General features: G+C 46.9%; 1 protein-coding gene and 18 non-coding genes across 19 annotated transcripts; 12 read left to right on the top strand and 7 right to left on the bottom strand.

Annotated features, from left to right (window-relative positions):
* The first annotated feature begins 4,311 nt into the window (after positions 1 to 4,311).
* On the top strand, positions 4,312 to 7,423 carry LOC130380943 (uncharacterized). Its single transcript, XM_056588371.1, has 5 exons — positions 4,312 to 4,902; positions 4,993 to 5,113; positions 5,241 to 5,814; positions 5,973 to 6,250; positions 7,293 to 7,423. The coding sequence occupies exons 1-5, from the start codon at positions 4,312 to 4,314 to the stop codon at positions 7,421 to 7,423; spliced, it is 1,695 nt and encodes a 564-aa protein (XP_056444346.1).
* Positions 7,424 to 8,255: 832 nt separating this feature from the next.
* trnad-guc (transfer RNA aspartic acid (anticodon GUC)) lies at positions 8,256 to 8,327 on the bottom strand. Its single transcript has one exon. It is a non-coding gene; the product is annotated as a tRNA-Asp (tRNA).
* A 465-nt stretch (positions 8,328 to 8,792) lies between these two features.
* Positions 8,793 to 8,863, top strand: trnag-gcc (transfer RNA glycine (anticodon GCC)). Its single transcript has one exon. It is a non-coding gene; the product is annotated as a tRNA-Gly (tRNA).
* Positions 8,864 to 9,641: 778 nt separating this feature from the next.
* On the top strand, positions 9,642 to 9,712 carry trnag-gcc (transfer RNA glycine (anticodon GCC)). Its single transcript has one exon. It is a non-coding gene; the product is annotated as a tRNA-Gly (tRNA).
* Positions 9,713 to 10,560: 848 nt separating this feature from the next.
* Positions 10,561 to 10,631, top strand: trnag-gcc (transfer RNA glycine (anticodon GCC)). Its single transcript has one exon. It is a non-coding gene; the product is annotated as a tRNA-Gly (tRNA).
* A 403-nt stretch (positions 10,632 to 11,034) lies between these two features.
* trnad-guc (transfer RNA aspartic acid (anticodon GUC)) lies at positions 11,035 to 11,106 on the bottom strand. The gene has a single exon. It is a non-coding gene; the product is annotated as a tRNA-Asp (tRNA).
* Positions 11,107 to 11,571: 465 nt separating this feature from the next.
* trnag-gcc (transfer RNA glycine (anticodon GCC)) lies at positions 11,572 to 11,642 on the top strand. The gene has a single exon. It is a non-coding gene; the product is annotated as a tRNA-Gly (tRNA).
* Positions 11,643 to 12,498: 856 nt separating this feature from the next.
* On the top strand, positions 12,499 to 12,569 carry trnag-gcc (transfer RNA glycine (anticodon GCC)). Its single transcript has one exon. It is a non-coding gene; the product is annotated as a tRNA-Gly (tRNA).
* Positions 12,570 to 12,969: 400 nt separating this feature from the next.
* trnad-guc (transfer RNA aspartic acid (anticodon GUC)) lies at positions 12,970 to 13,041 on the bottom strand. The gene has a single exon. It is a non-coding gene; the product is annotated as a tRNA-Asp (tRNA).
* A 465-nt stretch (positions 13,042 to 13,506) lies between these two features.
* trnag-gcc (transfer RNA glycine (anticodon GCC)) lies at positions 13,507 to 13,577 on the top strand. Its single transcript has one exon. It is a non-coding gene; the product is annotated as a tRNA-Gly (tRNA).
* A 400-nt stretch (positions 13,578 to 13,977) lies between these two features.
* Positions 13,978 to 14,049, bottom strand: trnad-guc (transfer RNA aspartic acid (anticodon GUC)). The gene has a single exon. It is a non-coding gene; the product is annotated as a tRNA-Asp (tRNA).
* Positions 14,050 to 14,506: 457 nt separating this feature from the next.
* Positions 14,507 to 14,577, top strand: trnag-gcc (transfer RNA glycine (anticodon GCC)). Its single transcript has one exon. It is a non-coding gene; the product is annotated as a tRNA-Gly (tRNA).
* Positions 14,578 to 14,977: 400 nt separating this feature from the next.
* trnad-guc (transfer RNA aspartic acid (anticodon GUC)) lies at positions 14,978 to 15,049 on the bottom strand. The gene has a single exon. It is a non-coding gene; the product is annotated as a tRNA-Asp (tRNA).
* A 464-nt stretch (positions 15,050 to 15,513) lies between these two features.
* trnag-gcc (transfer RNA glycine (anticodon GCC)) lies at positions 15,514 to 15,584 on the top strand. The gene has a single exon. It is a non-coding gene; the product is annotated as a tRNA-Gly (tRNA).
* Positions 15,585 to 15,984: 400 nt separating this feature from the next.
* trnad-guc (transfer RNA aspartic acid (anticodon GUC)) lies at positions 15,985 to 16,056 on the bottom strand. Its single transcript has one exon. It is a non-coding gene; the product is annotated as a tRNA-Asp (tRNA).
* Positions 16,057 to 16,521: 465 nt separating this feature from the next.
* trnag-gcc (transfer RNA glycine (anticodon GCC)) lies at positions 16,522 to 16,592 on the top strand. Its single transcript has one exon. It is a non-coding gene; the product is annotated as a tRNA-Gly (tRNA).
* A 938-nt stretch (positions 16,593 to 17,530) lies between these two features.
* On the top strand, positions 17,531 to 17,601 carry trnag-gcc (transfer RNA glycine (anticodon GCC)). The gene has a single exon. It is a non-coding gene; the product is annotated as a tRNA-Gly (tRNA).
* Positions 17,602 to 18,932: 1,331 nt separating this feature from the next.
* trnad-guc (transfer RNA aspartic acid (anticodon GUC)) lies at positions 18,933 to 19,004 on the bottom strand. Its single transcript has one exon. It is a non-coding gene; the product is annotated as a tRNA-Asp (tRNA).
* A 463-nt stretch (positions 19,005 to 19,467) lies between these two features.
* Positions 19,468 to 19,538, top strand: trnag-gcc (transfer RNA glycine (anticodon GCC)). The gene has a single exon. It is a non-coding gene; the product is annotated as a tRNA-Gly (tRNA).
* Positions 19,539 to 20,889: the final 1,351 nt, after the last annotated feature.

Below are 20,889 nucleotides of genomic sequence, written 5' to 3'. Positions count from 1 at the left end.
ATTTAGGAGGGGACCATCGGGTCATCTGCGGCAGGACCCATCCTCTGAGGCCCTGAGGATAAAACATAATCTGGGCTTCAGGTCAATAGTCCCGTGAGAACCTGAGCTAGTGAAGACCAGCGCGTCGCACTGTGGTCATCCAGCGAGGAGGGGATGTGTCCGGACCGACAGGAGTTGAGGGAGAGTACCTGCTGCAGTTTGGCAAGTACCAGGGAAAATCGTTCAAGTGGCTCCTCGAGAACGATGTGGCTTACACCATCTACCTGATGAAAAGGTAGACGATGAGGAGAGAGCCGTGACCCTTCAACCCACAGGGACACGTAAGGACAGCCTGCTGTCTTTTCTGGACTATGCCAGGAGTCTTCCAGGAAATACAGGCACCTGAGGAACTACCTGATCTCCAGGAACCCTTGCTTAACCTGTGGCGTCAGAGGGGGACATACTGTCGGCTTTGGTCGCAGGGCCAAAACCAACTGGAGGCAGATCTGGGAGAGCAGGGGCGGATGGTTATGCTGCCTACATCTCACGCCAAAGATGCATCAAAAACAGCAAAGTATACAACCTGCAGCAGTACATCCTCAAGCAGGAAAGGGGCTGTATCCTGTCCAACACCTGCAGAAGGCTCCACTACATCTACTGCCTCCATCCCAACAGCAGGCAACTCTAGGTCAGTTCACAACAATTATTCAAATACTGAACTTCATGATCTTGGAATGTACCTAAAACACAAGGAATGGTTTTGTTTAAATCTCCTGTCAACACCTGCAGAAGGCTCCACCACCATCTACTTGCCTCACCACCACTCTACTGCCTCCACCCAACAGCAGGCACTCTCTGTCAGTTCACAACAATATTCAAATACTGACTTCATGATCTTTGAAATGTACCTAAAACCAATGAATGTTTTCTTTATATCTCCTGTCAAACACGCGTGCAGAAGGCTTCAACCACATCTACTGCCTCCACCACATCTAACGGCCTCCGACCCCAACAGCAGGCACTCTAGGTCAGTTCACAAACATATTCAAATACTGAATTCATGGATCTTTGAATGTACCTAAAACACAATGAATGTTTTTGTTGTAATCTCCTAGGGGATGGAGGAGGACGAGGAACTGGAGAGACAGATGTGAAACCTGTCTCCATCTGTATTTGACACCGGAGTAAGCAGTGGATCATCAAAGGGATGAAACCGTAACTCTTCCGGTACTTGATCAAATGTTCCCCGGGCTTTCAGGCCCACCAACACAGTCCAGGAAGAGGCAGAGGCTGTGGATCCACGAAAGGTTTTTCTTCAATCAGTGCGGACGGAGGATTCTGTTTACAACAGAATCACCTGCCGTTACTATTTTTGTCACTAGTTTGTTATTTTGGGCCGTGTTCTTGGGTCTGTACTGATGTTTGTGTTCTCTTGCTCTCCAACTAACCAAAGGAATTAACATGCCGTCGAAGATGGTAAGTGTTTTGTGTTATATGCATGCTTCATTTAAGCTGTCGTTCAAGGATTTGGCGTGTGAAATACCACAGAGGCTTAGATACAGGTTCACATGCCACATCTTTGATTGACCAGTGATATTCTTACTATATACTTATATTGCTTCTGTGCTTTACCTGTTCTCAGATGCTTAAACGATTTGTGCATTTCAAATACACAACAATTCAAAATTGAATGAAAAATGTTTAGTCTGTGCTACCAGTTAGCTGCAAAGACAACAGGTAAAGTCAGATTGCAAAGCATAAGAAACTTAAATGTGTGAGGAAAATGACACTGATTGTTTTTACAGCTCACAGGACGAAGCCACCAGCTACTGCTGCTAGACCTGCAGAACCGGATGACCCCACTGTGACTGCTGCGAAAGGTTATTATATTTGTTTCCTTCCCACTTCATCCTGGATGTCATTCAGATTGCATGACATTTATATGTTTTCCTTTTAATCCCATAGCCACAGCGAAGGCCCTGTTGCCGGTCCCTGCCCAGCTGCTCGCCATTGCCCCAGAGCTCGGGATAAGAGAGCAGGAGCCCGATGTGTTGAAACAAAGTATGACAGTAGTGCTCTTATACCTCCAGTGTATCTCACATAAATATCAGTTTCATTCTAATTAATCACATTTTCATTCATTTATATATAGTGCTCATGTTTTGTCACAACTTTTTTCCAAAGCACACAGAAAGGCAGTCTCCCGCAGTCCTTTGGAGTCTGGAATAAGAGCAGGTCCATCTCTTCCTAAAAGTAAATGTTTTATTTTCTTAAATGCTCTGAGAAATTATATCTTAAGCACATGTTGCCAACACTTTCCTGTTTGTATCTCACCATCCTAGATACATCATCCCTACGGAGTATTGCCCCTGTGGAAGCACAGGGAGACACTGTCCATGATGAAGGTAAGAATTCTTAACACTAGTTTAACCATGTCATTGATATAGAGCTCGATTTTATTTCCTTGTACTCTGAATATACTGTAGTGTTTTATATGTTTGTGTTTTACAGCTCCAACATGTCCTGCGCCTCCTGTCAGGCAGCCAGCAGCCCCAGGCTACAATCAGGATGTTGCACAGTGGAACTGCTCCCATCAGCAGCAGATCTGGATGAAGACTGAGTTTGAGACATTGGGTCTGTGGCCAGGGTCACGTCCAGTACGTCACCCAATGAACATGATTACCCTGTGGCGCTATCCACCTCAGCCTGAGCTCATAGACAATATTGCTGCACTGCCTTCGCCCAAATATTTTCAGCTCCACCCATTCTTCATTTGGAAGCCGGAGCATGCAATCATGGAGAGGGTGAGGAACAATTTTGTCCTGCCCTGCCTTCATGGTTGTCCCAACCCTCAGGTAGCTTCTTCTGGTGTTGGACGGCCCAGAGTGATCATCGGCACCAGTGGTCAGTACTATCTCTTTGCTTCACGGCTCACCTGTAAAGCCTGTAAGAGGTACTGGCATGCTGACAAACCCCAATGGCTGGAGATGTTGCCAAAGCGCTTCAATAACATTGTGCCAGCCTTCCTGACGCACAAAAAAGCCATCTGCAAATCGGTGATGGATGAGCTGAGACGCAGTGGCAGATCACCGGAGGACATGACCAAGCAGCTGACAGAGGCGGTCCATCTTAAGTATGAGCGAGCTCATCTGGCCTACCTGCTGAGTGTGCAGAACATCAGGGATGCTGAGGAAGGAGCCTACGGCCAGAAGACCATCACTGGGCACCTCAGACAGGCAGACACTCCAGCTTCATTCGGGGGATATTCAGATGCTGATGGCTGGCGGGGAGTGTCTCTTTCTTCGCACTACCTGGTCAACTGCCAGGTCCAGGAGTATCAGAGGCAGGAGCAGCTCCTCACTACTGCTGCAGGGGACCTTTGGACGGGCACTGAGGTCGGATCACACTCGGAAAGTGGCGAGGAAGGTCGTGCTGTCGTCTGGCACCATGTCTTCCTACGCCATCATGAATGAGAACTGGATGATCCTGAGCTGGGTGATGCTGCAGTCAGAGTGTGATCGGTCCCTTCATCTGGTGTATCAGGGACTGGCTCAACGCTACACTGCAGCTGGAGTGGAGAAGGCATGCTGCCACTGGGTGGACAGGTATAAAGTGTTTATGTTTAAAAATGTACTAGACTTACACACGTTTGTTTGATTTCACCCATTTATTCCATTTTGCACAGTTTATTGTGTCATCTGACTAATCTGAGATACAAATATAAAGAAATGGAATTCTAAAATAGAATAGAAAGATATAGTTTTTTTAATATTGTAAATAGATGAATAGTCTAATAGTATTTCACCCAAAAATATATTTTTTTCGACTGCAATAAAATGTGTTTTTAATGTTTTAGGGACTGCTGTGCTGCCTTCAAGGTCCTGGACACCAGAGCTCAGGAGCACCTGTCATGGGACTGCTGGAAGACCACAGAGGCTATAGTCACAGAGGCCACCTCTGGAAACCTCGCCAACACAAGTGCCGCAAGGAACAAGTTTAATGTAGACATTAGCATCAAGTTAGACTTGTTTCATTGTATGCGCCGGCTTACCAGAGAGTGTGTGTCAGAGCATCATCCTCTGTACAGCTCCTTCTGCCAGTTCCTCTCTGCAGCCTTTCTCGTTGTGGACCAGGGGGATCTCGAGAGGCTGAAGGACGCTTACACCTTCTGTGGAATCTCTCCTGCCAATCCAACCAAGCAGCACATGAGAGATCACTGCAGGACACAGGTGCCACAGCCCAGAGAACTGCTGCAGAGAGTGGAAGACGTCCTCCATCACTTCCACCTGGCAAAGGACGTGAATGAATGATGTGCTCCTCTATAAGGCCTCCATGTTCAAGGTGTGGAGGATTCAGCGGATACACATCTTAAGAGGCTGCTTGAGCGACCCTGAGGTGGAGGAGGGGATCCTCTACAGATACGGTGGCACCTTGCAGCTTAATTACACCAAGGGCGAAGGAGCGGCTGTACCTGTTTGGATCCCTGTTAGAGGCACGTCTCAGCAGGAGGGCTTCCACTGTCACCAGGCCCAGTGGGTGACTGGCAACCGGGTGTCCACTGAGCTCTTCCAGGCCCAGGCCATGACTGGAGTGGTGCGCTGGAACTTTCAGAGGCTTGTGGACCTGAAGCAGCCTGGTGTGGAGCTGCCAGCTGTGTTTGACCCCCTGCTCATTTGGGAACTGAACGCAGCCTGTCAAAGGGTGACAGGGGTGCGAAAATACCCAGCTCTGCACATCTCAAACAGGGACACAGGGGAGAGATTCGGGCTGCAGTACGTGGAGCCAGGCTGTCGTCCTGTGGTTTTAAACTGGGACAAACACAGGACACAGCACAACACCTCTGCTGCTGTAACCGTGGCAACACAGCTGCACTCCTCTGCCCTGGATGAAGTGCAGGACATTGTTGCGGGCACAGACTCTCAGGTAATCCAGATGAATCACACACTGTCAATTTCCAACCCACTGACAGAATGACTGACTGACTCAATCATTACATTTGATGCTGTATTTCAGGAGACCAGTGATGGCACTGTCCAGGACAACCCAGTGGGAGCAGTGCCGATCCTCAGTTTCCAGCCACCTATGCCAGCATCTGCCACAGCCAAAGAAGAGCCTCACCCTTTGATGGATACAGGTTACCCACCTACCATTCCTCATGCACAACAGTTAACTGTTAAAAACAACTTCACACATGGCTACTGTATACAATTAGCTTGTAATAATAATATAACAATATAATAAACATATGCTTTATTCCTTAGACCTGCGAGGGGTAGCGCCACTGCCCATATCCTCCTCTCCTCGAGCCGCCCGCACTGGACCCATTAAGACGGGAGGCCTGGTTCAAGTCCTGGACCACGGCCGGTGGACGGCCCCCATGAGAGCAGCCATCGATGGGCTTCTGGCTAAACATCATGGAGCCAAAGCTCTTCTGAAGAGGGTGGATGAGGAATATGCTGCCATGGTGCAGAGGGCGTGCACGGATCCCAACAGCCTCCTTCATCCGACCACAGGCCAGCATATCTCCAGATATGTCAAGCATCTGGCCAAGCTGAAAAACACCAGCTCCTCTCTCAACACCAGCCCAGAGAAGGTTTTAGAGACAGCAGCTGTGGCAGAGTTTGACCACAGGCAGCAAAACAGTGTGTGTACCCGTCACAGCCCTGCCTCCTGCGACCGTCAACCCTCCAGCTGTGGCTCCCCCCCGGAGGAGTCACTGAGCCGGGCCACAGTGGAGAAGATCGTGTCAGAGATCCTCCAGAAACAGCAGCAACAACCAAGGCAGGAGAGAAAGGTGCCCAGAAACTGTTTGTCCTGTGGTCAGCCAAAGTCCAGGTACCTTGGCGATGGATCCACTGTTCACTTTTTTTTTCAGTCCCCTGAGGTGAAGTACTTTTACTGCTCCGAACGGGTCTTTAAAATGTATAGAGAGGAAGGCCTCACAAGACCCCGCGATGTCCTTGTGGACTTTGCTGCCTCCCCCTTTTTGCCAGGGAGCTTGAGGCTGTAAAGAGGAGGAGTGCAGCCGTGGAAGAAGGTGGCAGAGGAGGAGGACAAAGCGAAAGTCTGCAGTGCAGCTTCCAACAAGGTCGCCTGTGCAGATTCTGTCACCAACCACTAAAGCAGGGTCCTGTCAGCCCTTCATGTCCATGCCTGGTTTCCCTGATCATCCCAGGGAACTACATATTACTGCCCTTCCCAGAGTGTTGTCACCTTTACAAGGACAAGGGCAATGGTCAAGGAGAAGATGACCTGGATGGAGTTCCAGGCAGTCAGACTTTTTTAGGCAGAAAGGGTCCGATGGGTTTCAGAGAGAAGAGGAGATTGAGGAGGACTAATAGTCCTCTTTTCTGAAATGAAATGATTAGGACCTGGACTAATCATTTTCATATATCATATATGTTTACACTTTCTATTAAATATATTCTGTACATTTGTATTGTTTCCTTTGCTTATATATTATCTCAGTTTGGACTTTGGGTGTTTAATAACTAATAGTCCCTTTTCTATAATATTGTATATGTTACACTTTTTTGTAAATATATTCTTACATTTGAATTGTTCCTTGCTTACATATTATCTTGATTTATCTTCAATATCAGGTTTGGACTTTGGGTGTTTAATAACTAATTAGTCCATCTTTTCTATAATATGTATATGTTTACCTTTTTAGTAAATATGTTATGTACATTTGCATTGTTCCTTTGCTTGCATATTAACTTTATTTATCTTCAATGTCAGTTTGGATTTTGGGTGTTTAATTATTCAGCTCGTGTTCATGTAGAATTAAATATGACACTTTCATCGAAGGGCAGCAACTTGTTTCTGGATTATTTGCTTCGTGGAGCATATTGTGCCTTTCATGCATCATTTATATAATATAAATATTTTTAATGATGAATTGTTTTTATTTATCATTAAGTTCAATTCAAACGTTTCAAGAACAACAGTAAGTAAAAGTAGGATTATTATTTATCCTTTAATAACAAGGTCTTATTATCATATTATCGTCAAAGATTAATTATTTCCACATGTCCAAAAAGTGATTAAAATTCACATAGGCCTACAAAGTTGAAAATAGTTGAAAAGGAATTGTTTCGGATCATCTACACATGCTGTAGAAAGAATATAAGAGTGTTCTAAATCAAATAAGAGTTTGGTGTGTTTGGCTAACGTGGGATTCAAACCACCTCCTCTGGGAGACGCTCCTGCTCGACAAAGAGTTCTTCTACCGATCCGCTGCATTTTCTTCCTCGCTTCTGATTGGCTAGTAAGCGTTCTACGGCTATACGCGGCTGGCCCCCGCGTGACAGGCGGGGATACTGACCTCTATACTAACGAGGAACACTGTGAATACACGTTCCTCAACACGTCCAAGAACTTTGACGTCTACAGGTGGAACCGTGAGTCTGACCAATTCATTTCTGGGGGCACAAATCCTTGAGCTAACAAGCGTTGGTGTTTCATTCGTAGAATTACCTGTCATGCATGAAGCCATGGTCTGCAACATTGGAAAGTATCTGGGCTGCATTGTAGTGCACCTGCTGCTGAATCCCCGGCTGATTGCAGGCAAAGGTATAAGGCTGGGTCATTTGTGTGACCAAAACAAATTGGCTATTTTCGTTCAGACTGAGCTAAACCAAGAATCTTCACATTCCTAGTTTCATGCATGGCCAATGGATACTGACCACTGTACTAATGAGGGGCTGTGGCGTTCTAGTATTTCTTAATGTGAGCAAGCACTTTGAGTCCTGCTGGTGGAAATGTGTCTCGAGAGGATTTTGTGAGCCAAAGTGTGACTAAGTGTGAGCATTTTTCACTGGTAGAATTCTCGCCTGCCATGCGGGAGGCCCGGGTTCGATTCCCGGCCAATGCAGTGTATAATTATTATGAATTCTTAAAACGCAACTTAAACACAGTGTGCGAATGGTCACCTCTCACCGAACATCAAACTGAGCGGGCGAACCTAACTTAACAGATCGTCTGAAATAAATAGTTCTTGACGTCAGTGATTTCACTTTCGTAAGGTGACCTCAAAACTCCCTTCAGATGTGGGACTCAAACCCACTCTTCCAGACGAGACAGCGACCTGATTGCAGCACCATAGACCGATCGGCCATCCTGACACAAACTAAAAAGTGTACCAGAGTGAATAGTGGGTTCAATTTCGTTAAACTCGTCAAGTTATCAATGGCCTCGTCTTGCTCACAGACGCCTCATGCATCTCAAATAACGCCAGGTCGAATGTGTTCGGCACTGTGAGTAAAATTCCCTTACTCCCCGTCGGGGAATTGAACCCCGGTCTCCCGCGTGACAGGCGGGGATACTGACCACTATACTAACGAGGAACACTGTGAATACACGTTCCTCAACACGTACAAGAACTTTGACGTCTACAGGTGGAAACGTGAGTCTGACCAATTCATTTCTGGGGGCACAAATTCTTGAGCTAACAAGCGTTGGTGTTTCATTGGTAGAATTACCTGTCATGCATGAAGCCATGGTCTGCAACATTGGAAAGTATCTGGGCTGCATTGTAGTGCACCTGCTGCTGAATCCTTGGCTGATTGCAGGCAAAGGTATAAGGCTGGGTCATTTGTGTGACCAAAAAAAATTGGCTCTTTTCGTTCAGACTGAGCTAAACCAAGAATCTTCACATTCCTGGTTTCATGCATGGCCAATGGATACTGACCACTGTACTAATGAGGGGCTGTGGCGTTCTAGTATTTCTTAATGTGAGCAAGCACTTTGAGTCCTGCAGGTGGAAATGTGTCTCGAGACGATTTTGTGAGCCAAAATGTGACTAAGTGTGAGCATTGGTGGTTCAGTGGTAGAATTCTCGCCTGCCACGCGGGAGGCCCGGGTTCGATTCCCGGCCAATGCAGTGCATAATTATTATGAATTCTTAAAACGCAACTTAAACACAGTGTGCAAATGGTCACCTCTCACCGAACATCAAACTGAGCGGGCGAACCTAACTTAACAGATCTTCTGAAATATATAGTTCTTGACGTCAGTGATTTCACTTTCGTAAGGTGACCTCAAAACTCCCTTCAGATGTGGGACTCAAACCCACTCTTCCAGACGAGACAGCGACCTGATTGCAGCACCATAGACCGATCGGCCATCCTGACACAAACTAAAAAGTGTACCAGAGTGAATAGTGTACCAGAGTGAAATGTGTACCAGAGTGAAAATTCCCTTACTCCCCGTCGGTGAATTGAACCCCGGTCTCCCGCGTGACAGGCGGGGAAACGTGAGTCTGACCAATTCATTTCTGGGGGCACAAATTCTTGAGCTAACAAGCGGTGGTGTTTCATTGGTAGAATTACCTGTCATGCATGAAGCCATGGTCTGCAACATTGGAAAGTATCTGGGCTGCATTGTTGTGCACCTGCTGCTGAATCCCTGGCTGATTGCAGGCAAAGGTTAAGGCTGGGGTCATTTGTGTGACCAAAACAAATTGGCTCTTTTCGTTCAGACTGAGCTAAACCAAGAATCTTCACATTCCTAGTTTCATGCATGGCCAATGGATACTGACCACTGTACTAATGAGGGGCTGTGGCGTTCTAGTATTTCTTAATGTGAGCAAGCACTTTGAGTCCTGCAGGTGGAAATGTGTCTCGAGATGATTTTGTGAGCCAAAATGTGACTAAGTGTGAGCATTGGTGGTTCAGTGGTAGAATTCTCGCCTGCCACGCAGGAGGCCAGGGTTCGATTCCCGGCCAATGCAGTGCATAAATATTATGATTTCTTAAAACGCAACTTAAACACAGTGTCCGAATGGTCACCTCTCACCGAACATCAAACTGAGCGGGTGAACCTAACTTAACAGATCGTCTGAAATAAATAGTTCTTGACGTCAGTGATTTCACTTTCGTAAGGTGACCTCAAAACTCCCTTCAGATGTGGGACTCAAACCCACTCTTCCAGACGAGACAGCGACCTGATTGCAGCACCATAGACCGATCGGCCATCCTGACACAAACTAAAAAGTGTACCAGAGTGAATAGTGGGTTCAATTTCGTTAAACTCGTCAAGTTATCAATGGCCTCGTCTTGCTCACAGACGCCTCATGCATCTCAAATAACGCCAGGTCGAATGTGTTCGGCACTGTGAGTAAAATTCCCTTACTCCCCGTCGGGGAATTGAACCCCGGTCTCCCGCGTGACAGGCGGGTCCTGACCAATTCATTTCTGGGGGCACAAATTCTTGAGCTAACAAGCGTTGGTGTTTCATTGGTAGAATTACCTGTCATGCATGAAGCCATGGTCTGCAACATTGGAAAGTATCTGGGCTGCATTGTAGTGCACCTGCTGCTGAATCCCTGGCTGATTGCAGGCAAAGGTATAAGGCTGGGTCATTTGTGTGACCAAAACAAATTGGCTCTTTTCGTTCAGACTGAGCTAAACCAAGAATCTTCACATTCCTGGTTTCATGCATGGCCAATGGATACTGACCACTGTACTAATGAGGGGCTGTGGCGTTCTAGTATTTCTTAATGTGAGCAAGCACTTTGAGTCCTGCAGGTGGAAATGTGTCTCGAGACGATTTTGTGAGCCAAAATGTGACTAAGTGTGAGCATTGGTGGTTCAGTGGTAGAATTCTCGCCTGCCACGCGGGAGGCCCGGGTTCGATTCCCGGCCAATGCAGTGCATAATTATTATGAATTCTTAAAACGCAACTTAAACACAGTGTGCGAAATGGTCACCTCTCACCGAACATCAAACTGAGCGGGCGAACCTAACTTAACAGATCGTCTGAAATATAATAGTTCTTGACGTCAGTGATTTCACTTTCGTAAGGTGACCTCAAAACTCCCTTCAGATGTGGGACTCAAACCCACTCTTCCAGACGAGACAGCGACCTGATTGCAGCACCATAGACCGATCAGGCCATCCTGACACAAACTAAAAAGTGTACCAGAGTGAATAGTGGGTTCAATTTCGTTAAACTCGTCAAGTTATCAATGGCCTCGTCTTGCTCACAGACGCCTCATGCATCTCAAATAACGCCAGGTCGAATGTGTTCGGCACTGTGAGTAAAATTCCCTTACTCCCCGTCGGGGAATTGAACCCCGGTCTCCCGCGTGACAGGCGGGGATACTGACCACTATACTAACGAGGAACACTGGGAATACACGTTCCTCAACACGTCCAAGAACTTTGACGTCTACAGGTGGAAACGTGAGTCTGACCAATTCATTTCTGGGGGCACAAATTCTTGAGCTAACAAGCGTTGGTGTTTCATTGGTAGAATTACCTGTCATGCATGAAGCCATGGTCTGCAACATTGGAAAGTATCTGGGCTGCATTGTAGTGCACCTGCTGCTGAATCCCTGGCTGATTGCAGGCAAAGGTATAAGGCTGGGTCATTTGTGTGACCAAAACAAATTGGCTCTTTTCGTTCAGACTGAGCTAAACCAAGAATCTTCACATTCCTAGTTTCATGCATGGCCAATGGATACTGACCACTGTACTAATGAGGGGCTGTGGCGTTCTAGTATTTCTTAATGTGAGCAAGCACTTTGAGTCCTGCAGGTGGAAATGTGTCTCGAGATGATTTTGTGAGCCAAAATGTGACTAAGTGTGAGCATTGGTGGTTCAGTGGTAGAATTCTCGCCTGCCACGCGGGAGGCCCGGGTTCGATTCCCGGCCAATGCAGTGCATAATTATTATGATTTCTTAAAACACAACTTAAACACAGTGTCCGAATGGTCACCTCTCACCGAACATCAAACTGAGGGGGCGAACCTAACTTAACAGATCGTCTGAAATAAATAGTTCTTGACGTCAGTGATTTCACTTTCGTAAGGTGACCTCAAAACTCCCTTCAGATGTGGGACTCAAACCCACTCTTCCAGACGAGACAGCGACCTGATTGCAGCACCATAGACCGATCGGCCATCCTGACACAAACTAAAAAGTGTACCAGAGTGAATAGTGGGTTCAATTTCGTTAAACTCGTCAAGTTATCAATGGCCTCGTCTTGCTCACAGACGCCTCATGCATCTCAAATAACGCCAGGTCGAATGTGTTCGGCACTGTGAGTAAAATTCCCTTACTCCCCGTCGGGGAATTGAACCCGGTCTCCCGCGTGACAGGCGGGGAAACGTGAGTCTGACCAATTCATTTCTGGGGGCACAAATTCTTGAGCTAACAAGCGTTGGTGTTTCATTGGTAGAATTACCTGTCATGCATGAAGCCATGGTCTGCAACATTGGAAAGTATCTGGGCTGCATTGTAGTGCACCTGCTGCTGAATCCCTGGCTGATTGCAGGCAAAGGTATAAGGCTGGGTCATTTGTGTGACCAAAACAAATTGGCTCTTTTCGTTCAGACTGAGCTAAACCAAGAATCTTCACATTCCTGGTTTCATGCATGGCCAATGGATACTGACGACTGTACTAATGAGGGGCTGTGGCGTTCTAGTATTTCTTAATGTGAGCAAGCACTTTGAGTCCTGCAGGTGGAAATGTGTCTCGAGACGATTTTGTGAGCCAAAATGTGACTAAGTGTGAGCATTGGTGGTTCAGTGGTAGAATTCTCGCCTGCCACGCGGGAGGCCCGGGTTCGATTCCCGGCCAATGCAGTGCATAATTATTATGAATTCTTAAAACGCAACTTAAACACAGTGTGCAAATGGTCACCTCTCACCGAACATCAAACTGAGCGGGCGAACCTAACTTAACAGATCGTCTGAAATATATAGTTCTTGACGTCAGTGATTTCACTTTCTTAAGGTGACCTCAAAACTCCCTTCAGATGTGGGACTCAAACCCACTCTTCCAGACGAGACAGCGACCTGATTGCAGCACCATAGACCGATCGGCCATCCTGACACAAACTAAAAAGTGTACCAGAGTGAATAGTGGGTTCAATTTCGTTAAACTCGTCAAGTTATCAATGGCCTCGTCTTGCTCACAGACGCCTCATGCATCTCAAATAACGCCAGGTCGAATGTGTTCGGCACTGTGAGTAAAATTCCCTTACTCCCCGTCGGGGAATTGAACCCCGGTCTCCCGCGTGACAGGCGGGGATACTGACCACTATACTAACGAGGAACACTGTGAATACACGTTCCTCAACACGTCCAAGAACTTTGACGTCTACAGGTGGAACCGTGAGTCTGACCAATTCATTTCTGGGGGCACAAATTCTTGAGCTAACAAGCGTTGGTGTTTCATTGGTAGAATTACCTGTCATGCATGAAGCCATGGTCTGCAACATTGGAAAGTATCTGGGCTGCATTGTAGTGCACCTGCTGCTGAATCCCTGGCTGATTGCAGGCAAAGGTATAAGGCTGGGTCATTTGTGTGACCAAAACAAATTGGCTCTTTTCGTTCAGACTGAGCTAAACCAAGAATCTTCACATTCCTGGTTTCATGCATGGCCAATGGATACTGACCACTGTACTAATGAGGGGCTGTGGCGTTCTAGTATTTCTTAATGTGAGCAAGCACTTTGAGTCCTGCAGGTGGAAATGTGTCTCGAGAGGATTTTGTGAGCCAAAGTGTGACTAAGTGTGAGCATTGGTGGTTCAGTGGTAGAATTCTCGCCTGCCATGCGGGAGGCCCGGGTTCGATTCCCGGCCAATGCAGTGCATAATTATTATGAATTCTTAAAACGCAACTTAAACACAGTGTGCGAATGGTCACCTCTCACCGAGCATCAAACTGAGCGGGCGAACCTAACTTAACAGATCGTCTGAAATAAATAGTTCTTGACGTCAGTGATTTCACTTTCGTAAGGTGACCTCAAAACTCCCTTCAGATGTGGGACTCAAACCCACTCTTCCAGACGAGACAGCGACCTGATTGCAGCACCATAGACCGATCGGCCATCCTGACACAAACTAAAAAGTGTACCAGAGTGAATAGTGGGTTCAATTTCGTTAAACTCGTCAAGTTATCAATGGCCTCGTCTTGCTCACAGACGCCTCATGCATCTCAAATAACGCCAGGTCGAATGTGTTCGGCACTGTGAGTAAAATTCCCTTACTCCCCGTCGGGGAATTGAACCCCTGTCTCCCGCGTGACAGGCGGGGATACTGACCACTATACTAACGAGGAACACTATGAATACACGTTCCTCAACACGTCCAAGAACTTTGACGTCTACAGGTGGAACCGTGAGTCTGATTTCTGGGGGCACAAATTCTTGAGCTAACAAGCGTTGGTGTTTCATTGGTAGAATTACCTGTCATGCATGAAGCCATGGTCTGCAACATTGGAAAGTATCTGGGCTGCATTGTAGTGCACCTGCTGCTGAATCCCTGGCTGATTGCAGGCAAAGGTATAAGGCTGGGTCATTTGTGTGACCAAAACAAATTGGCTCTTTTCGTTCAGACTGAGCTAAACCAAGAATCTTCACATTCCTGGTTTCATGCATGGCCAATGGATACTGACCACTGTACTAATGAGGGGCTGTGGCGTTCTAGTATTTCTTAATGTGAGCAAGCACTTTGAGTCCTGCAGGTGGAAATGTGTCTCGAGAGGATTTTGTGAGCCAAAATGTGACTAAGTGTGAGCATTGGTGGTTCAGTGGTAGAATTCTCGCCTGCCACGCGGGAGGCCCGGGTTCGATTCCCGGCCAATGCAGTGCATAATTATTACGATTTCTTAAAACGCAACTTAAACACAGTGTCCGAATGGTCACCTCTCACCGAACATCAAACTGAGCGGGCGAACCTAACTTAACAGATCGTCTGAAATAAATAGTTCTTGACGTCAGTGATTTCACTTTCGTAAGGTGACCTCAAAACTCCCTTCAGATGTGGGACTCAAACCCACTCTTCCGGGCGAGACAGCGACCTGATTGCAGCACCATAGACCGATCGGCCATCCTGACACAAACTAAAAAGTGTACCAGAGTGAATAGTGGGTTCAATTTCGTTAAACTCGTCAAGTTATCAATGGCCTCGTCTTGCTCACAGACGCCTCATGCATCTCAAATAACGCCAGGTCGAATGTGTTCGGCACTGTGAGTAAAATTCCCTTACTCCCCGTCGGGGAATTGAACCCCTGTCTCCCGCGTGACAGGCGGGGATACTGACCACTATACTAACGAGGAACACTATGAATACACGTTCCTCAACACGTCCAAGAACTTTGACGTCTACAGGTGGAACCGTGAGTCTGACCAATTCATTTCTGGGGGCACAAATTCTTGAGCTAACAAGCGTTGGTGTTTCATTGTAGAATTACCTGTCATGCATGAAGCCATGGTCTGCAACATTGGAAAGTATCTGGGCTGCATTGTAGTGCACCTGCTGCTGAATCCCTGGCTGATTGCAGGCAAAGGTATAAGGCTGGGTCATTTGTGTGACCAAAACAAATTGGCTCTTTTCGTTCAGACTGAGCTAAACCAAGAATCTTCACATTCCTAGTTTCATGCATGGCCAATGGATACTGACCACTGTACTAATGAGGGGCTGTGGCGTTCTAGTATTTCTTAATGTGAGCAAGCACTTTGAGTCCTGCAGGTGGAAATGTGTCTCGAGAGGATTTTGTGAGCCAAAATGTGACTAAGTGTGAGCATTGGTGGTTCAGTGGTAGAATTCTCGCCTGCCACGCGGGAGGCCCGGGTTCGATTCCCGGCCAATGCAGTGCATAATTATTATGAATTCTTAAAACGCAACTTAAACACAGTGTGCGAATGGTCACCTCTCACCGAACATCAAACTGAGCGGGCGAACCTAACTTAACAGATCGTCTGAAATAAATAGTTCTTGACGTCAGTGATTTCACTTTCGTAAGGTGACCTCAAAACTCCCTTCAGATGTGGGACTCAAACCCACTCTTCCAGACGAGACAGCGACCTGATTGCAGCACCATAGACCGATCGGCCATCCTGACACAAACTAAAAAGTGTACCAGAGTGAATAGTGGGTTCAATTTCGTTAAACTCGTCAAGTTATCAATGGCCTCGTCTTGCTCACAGACGCCTCATGCATCTCAAATAACGCCAGGTCGAATGTGTTCGGCACTGTGAGTAAAATTCCCTTACTCCCCGTCGGGGAATTGAACCCCGGTCTCCCGCGTGACAGGCGGGGATACTGACCACTATACTAACGAGGAACACTGTGAATATACGTTCCTCAACACGTCCAAGAACTTTGACGTCTACAGGTGGAACCGTGAGTCTGACCAATTCATTTCTGGGGGCACAAATTCTTGAGCTAACAAGCGTTGGTGTTTCATTGGTAGAATTACCTGTCATGCATGAAGCCATGGTCTGCAACATTGGAAAGTATCTGGGCTGCATTGTAGTGCACCTGCTGCTGAATCCCTGGCTGATTGCAGGCAAAGGTATAAGGCTGGGTCATTTGTGTGACCAAAACAAATTGGCTCTTTTCGTTCAGACTGAGCTAAACCAAGAATCTTCACATTCCTAGTTTCATGCATGGCCAATGGATACTGACCACTGTACTAATGAGGGGCTGTGGCTTTCTAGTATTTCTTAATGTGAGCAAGCACTTTGAGTCCTGCAGGTGGAAATGTGTCTCGAGAGGATTTTGTGAGCCAAAATGTGACTAAGTGTGAGCATTGGTGGTTCAGTGGTAGAATTCTCGCCTGCCACGCGGGAGGCCCGGGTTCGATTCCCGGCCAATGCAGTGCATAATTATTATGAATTCTTAAAACGCAACTTAAACACAGTGTGCGAATGGTCACCTCTCACCGAACATCAAACTGAGCGGGGCGAACCTAACTTAACAGATCGTCTGAAATAAATAGTTCTTGACGTCAGTGATTTCACTTTCGTAAGGTGACCTCAAAACTCCCTTCAGATGTGGGACTCAAACCCACTCTTCCAGACGAGACAGCGACCTGATTGCAGCACCATAGACCGATCGGCCATCCTGAAACAAACTAAAAAGTGTACCAGAGTGAATAGTGGGTTCAATTTCGTTAAACTCGTCAAGTTATCAATGGCCTCGTCTTGCTCACAGACGCCTCATGCATCTCAAATAACGCCAGGTCGAATGTGGTTCGGCACTGTGAGTAAAATTCCCCTACTCCCCCGTCGGGGAATTGAACCCCGGTCTCCCGCGTGACAGGCGGGATACTGACCACTATACTAACGAGGAACACTGGGAATACACGTTCCTCAACACGTCCCAGAACTTTGACGTCTACAGGTGGAAACGTGAGTCTGACCAATTCATTTCTGGGGGCACAAATTCTTGAGCTAACAAGCGTTGGTGTTCATTGGTAGAATTACCTGTCATGCATGAAGCCATGGTCTGCAACATTGGAAAGTATCTGGGCTGCATTGTAGTGCACCTGCTGCTGAATCCCTGGCTGATTGCAGGCAAAGGTATAAGGCTGGGTCATTTGTGTGACCAAAACAAATTGGCTCTTTTCGTTCAGACTGAGCTAAAAACCAAGAATCTTCACATTCCTGTTTCATGCATGGCCAATGGATACTGACCACTGTACTAATGAGGGGCTGTGGCGTTCTAGTATTTCTTAATGTGAGCAAGCACTTTGAGTCCTGCAGGTGGAAATGTGTCTCGAGAGGATTTTGTGAGCCAAATGTGACTAAGTGTGAGCATTGGTGGTTCAGTGGTAGAATTCTCGCCTGCCACGCGGGAGGCCCGGGTTCGATTCCCGGCCAATGCAGTGCATAATTATTATGAATTTCTTAAACGCAACTTAAACACAGTGTCCGAATGGTCACCTCTCACCGAACATCAAACTGAGCGGGGCGAACCTAACTTAACAGATCGTCTGAAATAAATAGTTCTTGACGTCAGTGATTTCACTTTCGTAAGGTGACCTCAAAACTCCCTTCAGATGTGGGACTCAAACCCACTCTTCCAGACGAGACAGCGACCTGATTGCAGCACCATAGACCGATCGGCCATCCTGACACAAACTAAAAAGTGTACCAGAGTGAATAGTGGGTTCAATTTCGTTAAACTCGTCAAGTTATCAATGGCCGTCGTCTTGCTCACAGACGCCTCATGCATCTCAAATAACGCCAGGTCGAATGTGTTCGGCACTGTGAGTAAAATTCCCTTACTCCCCGTCGGGGAATTGAACCCCGGTCTCCCGCGTGACAGGCGGGGAAACGTGAGTCTGACCAATTCATTTCTGGGGGCACAAATTCTTGAGCTAACAAGCGTTGGTGTTTCATTGGTAGAATTACCTGTCATGCATGAAGCCATGGTCTGCAACATTGGAAAGTATCTGGGCTGCATTGTAGTGCACCTGCTGCTGAATCCCTGGCTGATTGCAGGCAAAGGTATAAGGCTGGGTCATTTGTGTGACCAAAACAAATTGGCTCTTTCGTTCAGACTGAGCTAAACCAAGAATCTTCACATTCCTGGTTTCATGCATGGCCAATGGATACTGACCACTGTACTAATGAAGGGGCTGTGGCGTTCTAGTATTTCTTAATGTGAGCAAGCACTTTGAGTCCTGCTGGTGGAAATGTGTCTCGAGAGGATTTTGTGAGCCAAAGTGTGACTAAGTGTGAGCATTGGTGGTTCAGTGGTAGAATTCTCGCCTGCCCACGCGGGAGGCCCGGGTTCGATTCCCGGCCAATGCAGTGCATAATTATTATGATTTCTTAAAACGCAACTTAAACACAGTGTCCGAATGGTCACCTCTCACCGAACATCAAACTGAGCGGGCGAACCTAACTTAACAGATCGTCTGAAATAAATAGTTCTTGACGTCAGTGATTTCACTTTCGTAAGGTGACCTCAAAACTCCCTTCAGATGTGGGACTCAAACCCACTCTTCCAGACGAGACAGCGACCTGATTGCAGCACCATAGACCGATCGGCCATCCTGACACAAACTAAAAAGTGTACCAGAGTGAATAGTGGGTTCAATTTCGTTAAACTCGTCAAGTTATCAATGGCCTCGTCTTGCTCACAGACGCCTCATGCATCTCAAATAACGCCAGGTCGAATGTGTTCGGCACTGTGAGTAAAATTCCCTTACTCCCCGTCGGGGAATTGAACCCCGGTCTCCCGCGTGACAGGCGGGGATACTGACCACTATACTAACGAGGAACACTGGGAATACACGTTCCTCAACACGTACAAGAACTTTGACGTCTACAGGTGGAAACGTGAGTCTGACCAATTCATTTCTGGGGGCACAAATTCTTGAGCTAACAAGCGTTGGTGTTTCATTGGTAGAATTACCTGTCATGCATGAAGCCATGGTCTGCAACATTGGAAAGTAACTGGGCTGCATTGTAGTGCACCTGCTGCTGAATCCCTGGCTGATTGCAGGCAAAGTATTAAGGCTGGGTCATTTGTGTGACCAAAACAATTGGCTCTTTTCGTTCAGACTGAGCTAAACCAAGAATCTTCACATTCCTGGTTTCATGCATGGCCAATGGATACTGACCACTGTACTAATGAGGGGCTGTGGCTTTCTAGTATTTCTTAATGTGAGCAAGCACTTTGAGTCCTGCTGGTGGAAATGTGTCTCGAGAGGATTTTGTGAGCCAAATGTGACTAAGTGTGAGCATTGGTGGTTCAGTGGTAGAATTCTCGCCTGCCACGCGGGAGGCCCGGGTTCGATTCCCGGCCAATGCAGTGCATAATTATTATGATTTCTTAAAACGCAACTTAAACACAGTGTCCGAATGGTCACCTCTCACCGAACATCAACTGAGCGGGCGAACCTAACTTAACAGATCGTCTGAAATAAATAGTTCTTGACGTCAGTGATTTCACTTTCGTAAGGTGACATCAAAACTCCCTTCAGATGTGGGACTCAAACCCACTCTTCCAGACGAGACAGCGACCTGATTGCAGCACCATAGACCGATCGGCCATCCTGACACAAACTAAAAAGTGTACCAGAGTGAATAGTGGTTTCAATTTCGTTAAACTCGTCAAGTTATCAATGGCCTCGTCTTGCTCACAGACGCCTCATGCATCTCAAATAACGCCAGGTCGAATGTGTTCGGCACTGTGAGTAAAATTCCCTTACTCCCCGTCGGGGAATTGAACCCCGGTCTCCCGCGTGACAGGCGGGGAAACGGGAGTCTGACCAATTCATTTCTGGGGGCACAAATTCTTGAGCTAACAAGCGTTGGTGTTCATTGGTAGAATTACCTGTCATGCATGAAGCCATGGTCTGCAACATTGGAAAGTATCTGGGCTGCATTGTAGTGCACCTGCTGCTGAATCCCTGGCTGATTGCAGGCAAAAGGTATAAGGTCTGGTCATTTGTGTGACCAAAACAAATTGGCTCTTTTCGTTCAGACTGAGCTAAACCAAGAATCTTCACATTCCTAGGTTCATGCATGGCCAATGGATACTGACCACTGTACTAATGAGGGGCTGTGGCGTTTCTAGTATTTCTTAATGTGAGCAAGCACTTTGAGTCCTGCAGGGGGAAATGTGTCTCGAGAGGGATTTGTGAGCCAAAATGTGACTAAGTGGGAGCCGTGGTGTCAAGTGGTAATTCTCGCCTGCCACGCGGGAGGCCCGGGTTCGATCCGGCCCATGCCAGGTATAATTAAATATGAGTTTCTTAAAACGCAACTTAACACAGTGTCCGAATGGTCACCTGGCTCTCACCGAACATTCAAACTGAGCCGGGGCAACACAACTTACAGATCGTCTGAAAAAATAGTTCTTGACGTCCAAGTGATTCACTTTCCGTAAGTGACATCAAACTCCCCTTCAATGTGGGACTCAAACCCACTCCTCCGAGACGAGCAGCGACCTGATGGCAGCACCATAGACCTGAGTCGGCCATCCTTGAAACAAACTAAAAGTGTACCAGAGTTGAATAGTGGTTTCAATTTTCGTTAAACTCGTGCCAGTTATCACTTTGCCTCGTCTTGCTCACAGACGCCTCATGCATTCTCAAATACGCCAGTTAGAATGTGTTCGCACTGTGAGTAATTCCCTTACTCCCCGTCGGGGAATTGAA

This window comes from Gadus chalcogrammus, chromosome 4 (genome assembly GCF_026213295.1).
Source record: "Gadus chalcogrammus isolate NIFS_2021 chromosome 4, NIFS_Gcha_1.0, whole genome shotgun sequence".
In the NCBI taxonomy this organism is placed as follows: domain Eukaryota; kingdom Metazoa; phylum Chordata; class Actinopteri; order Gadiformes; family Gadidae; genus Gadus; species Gadus chalcogrammus.
The sequence above is the reverse complement of the archived record's forward strand: the minus strand, read 5'-3'. Positions and strand labels throughout refer to the sequence as shown.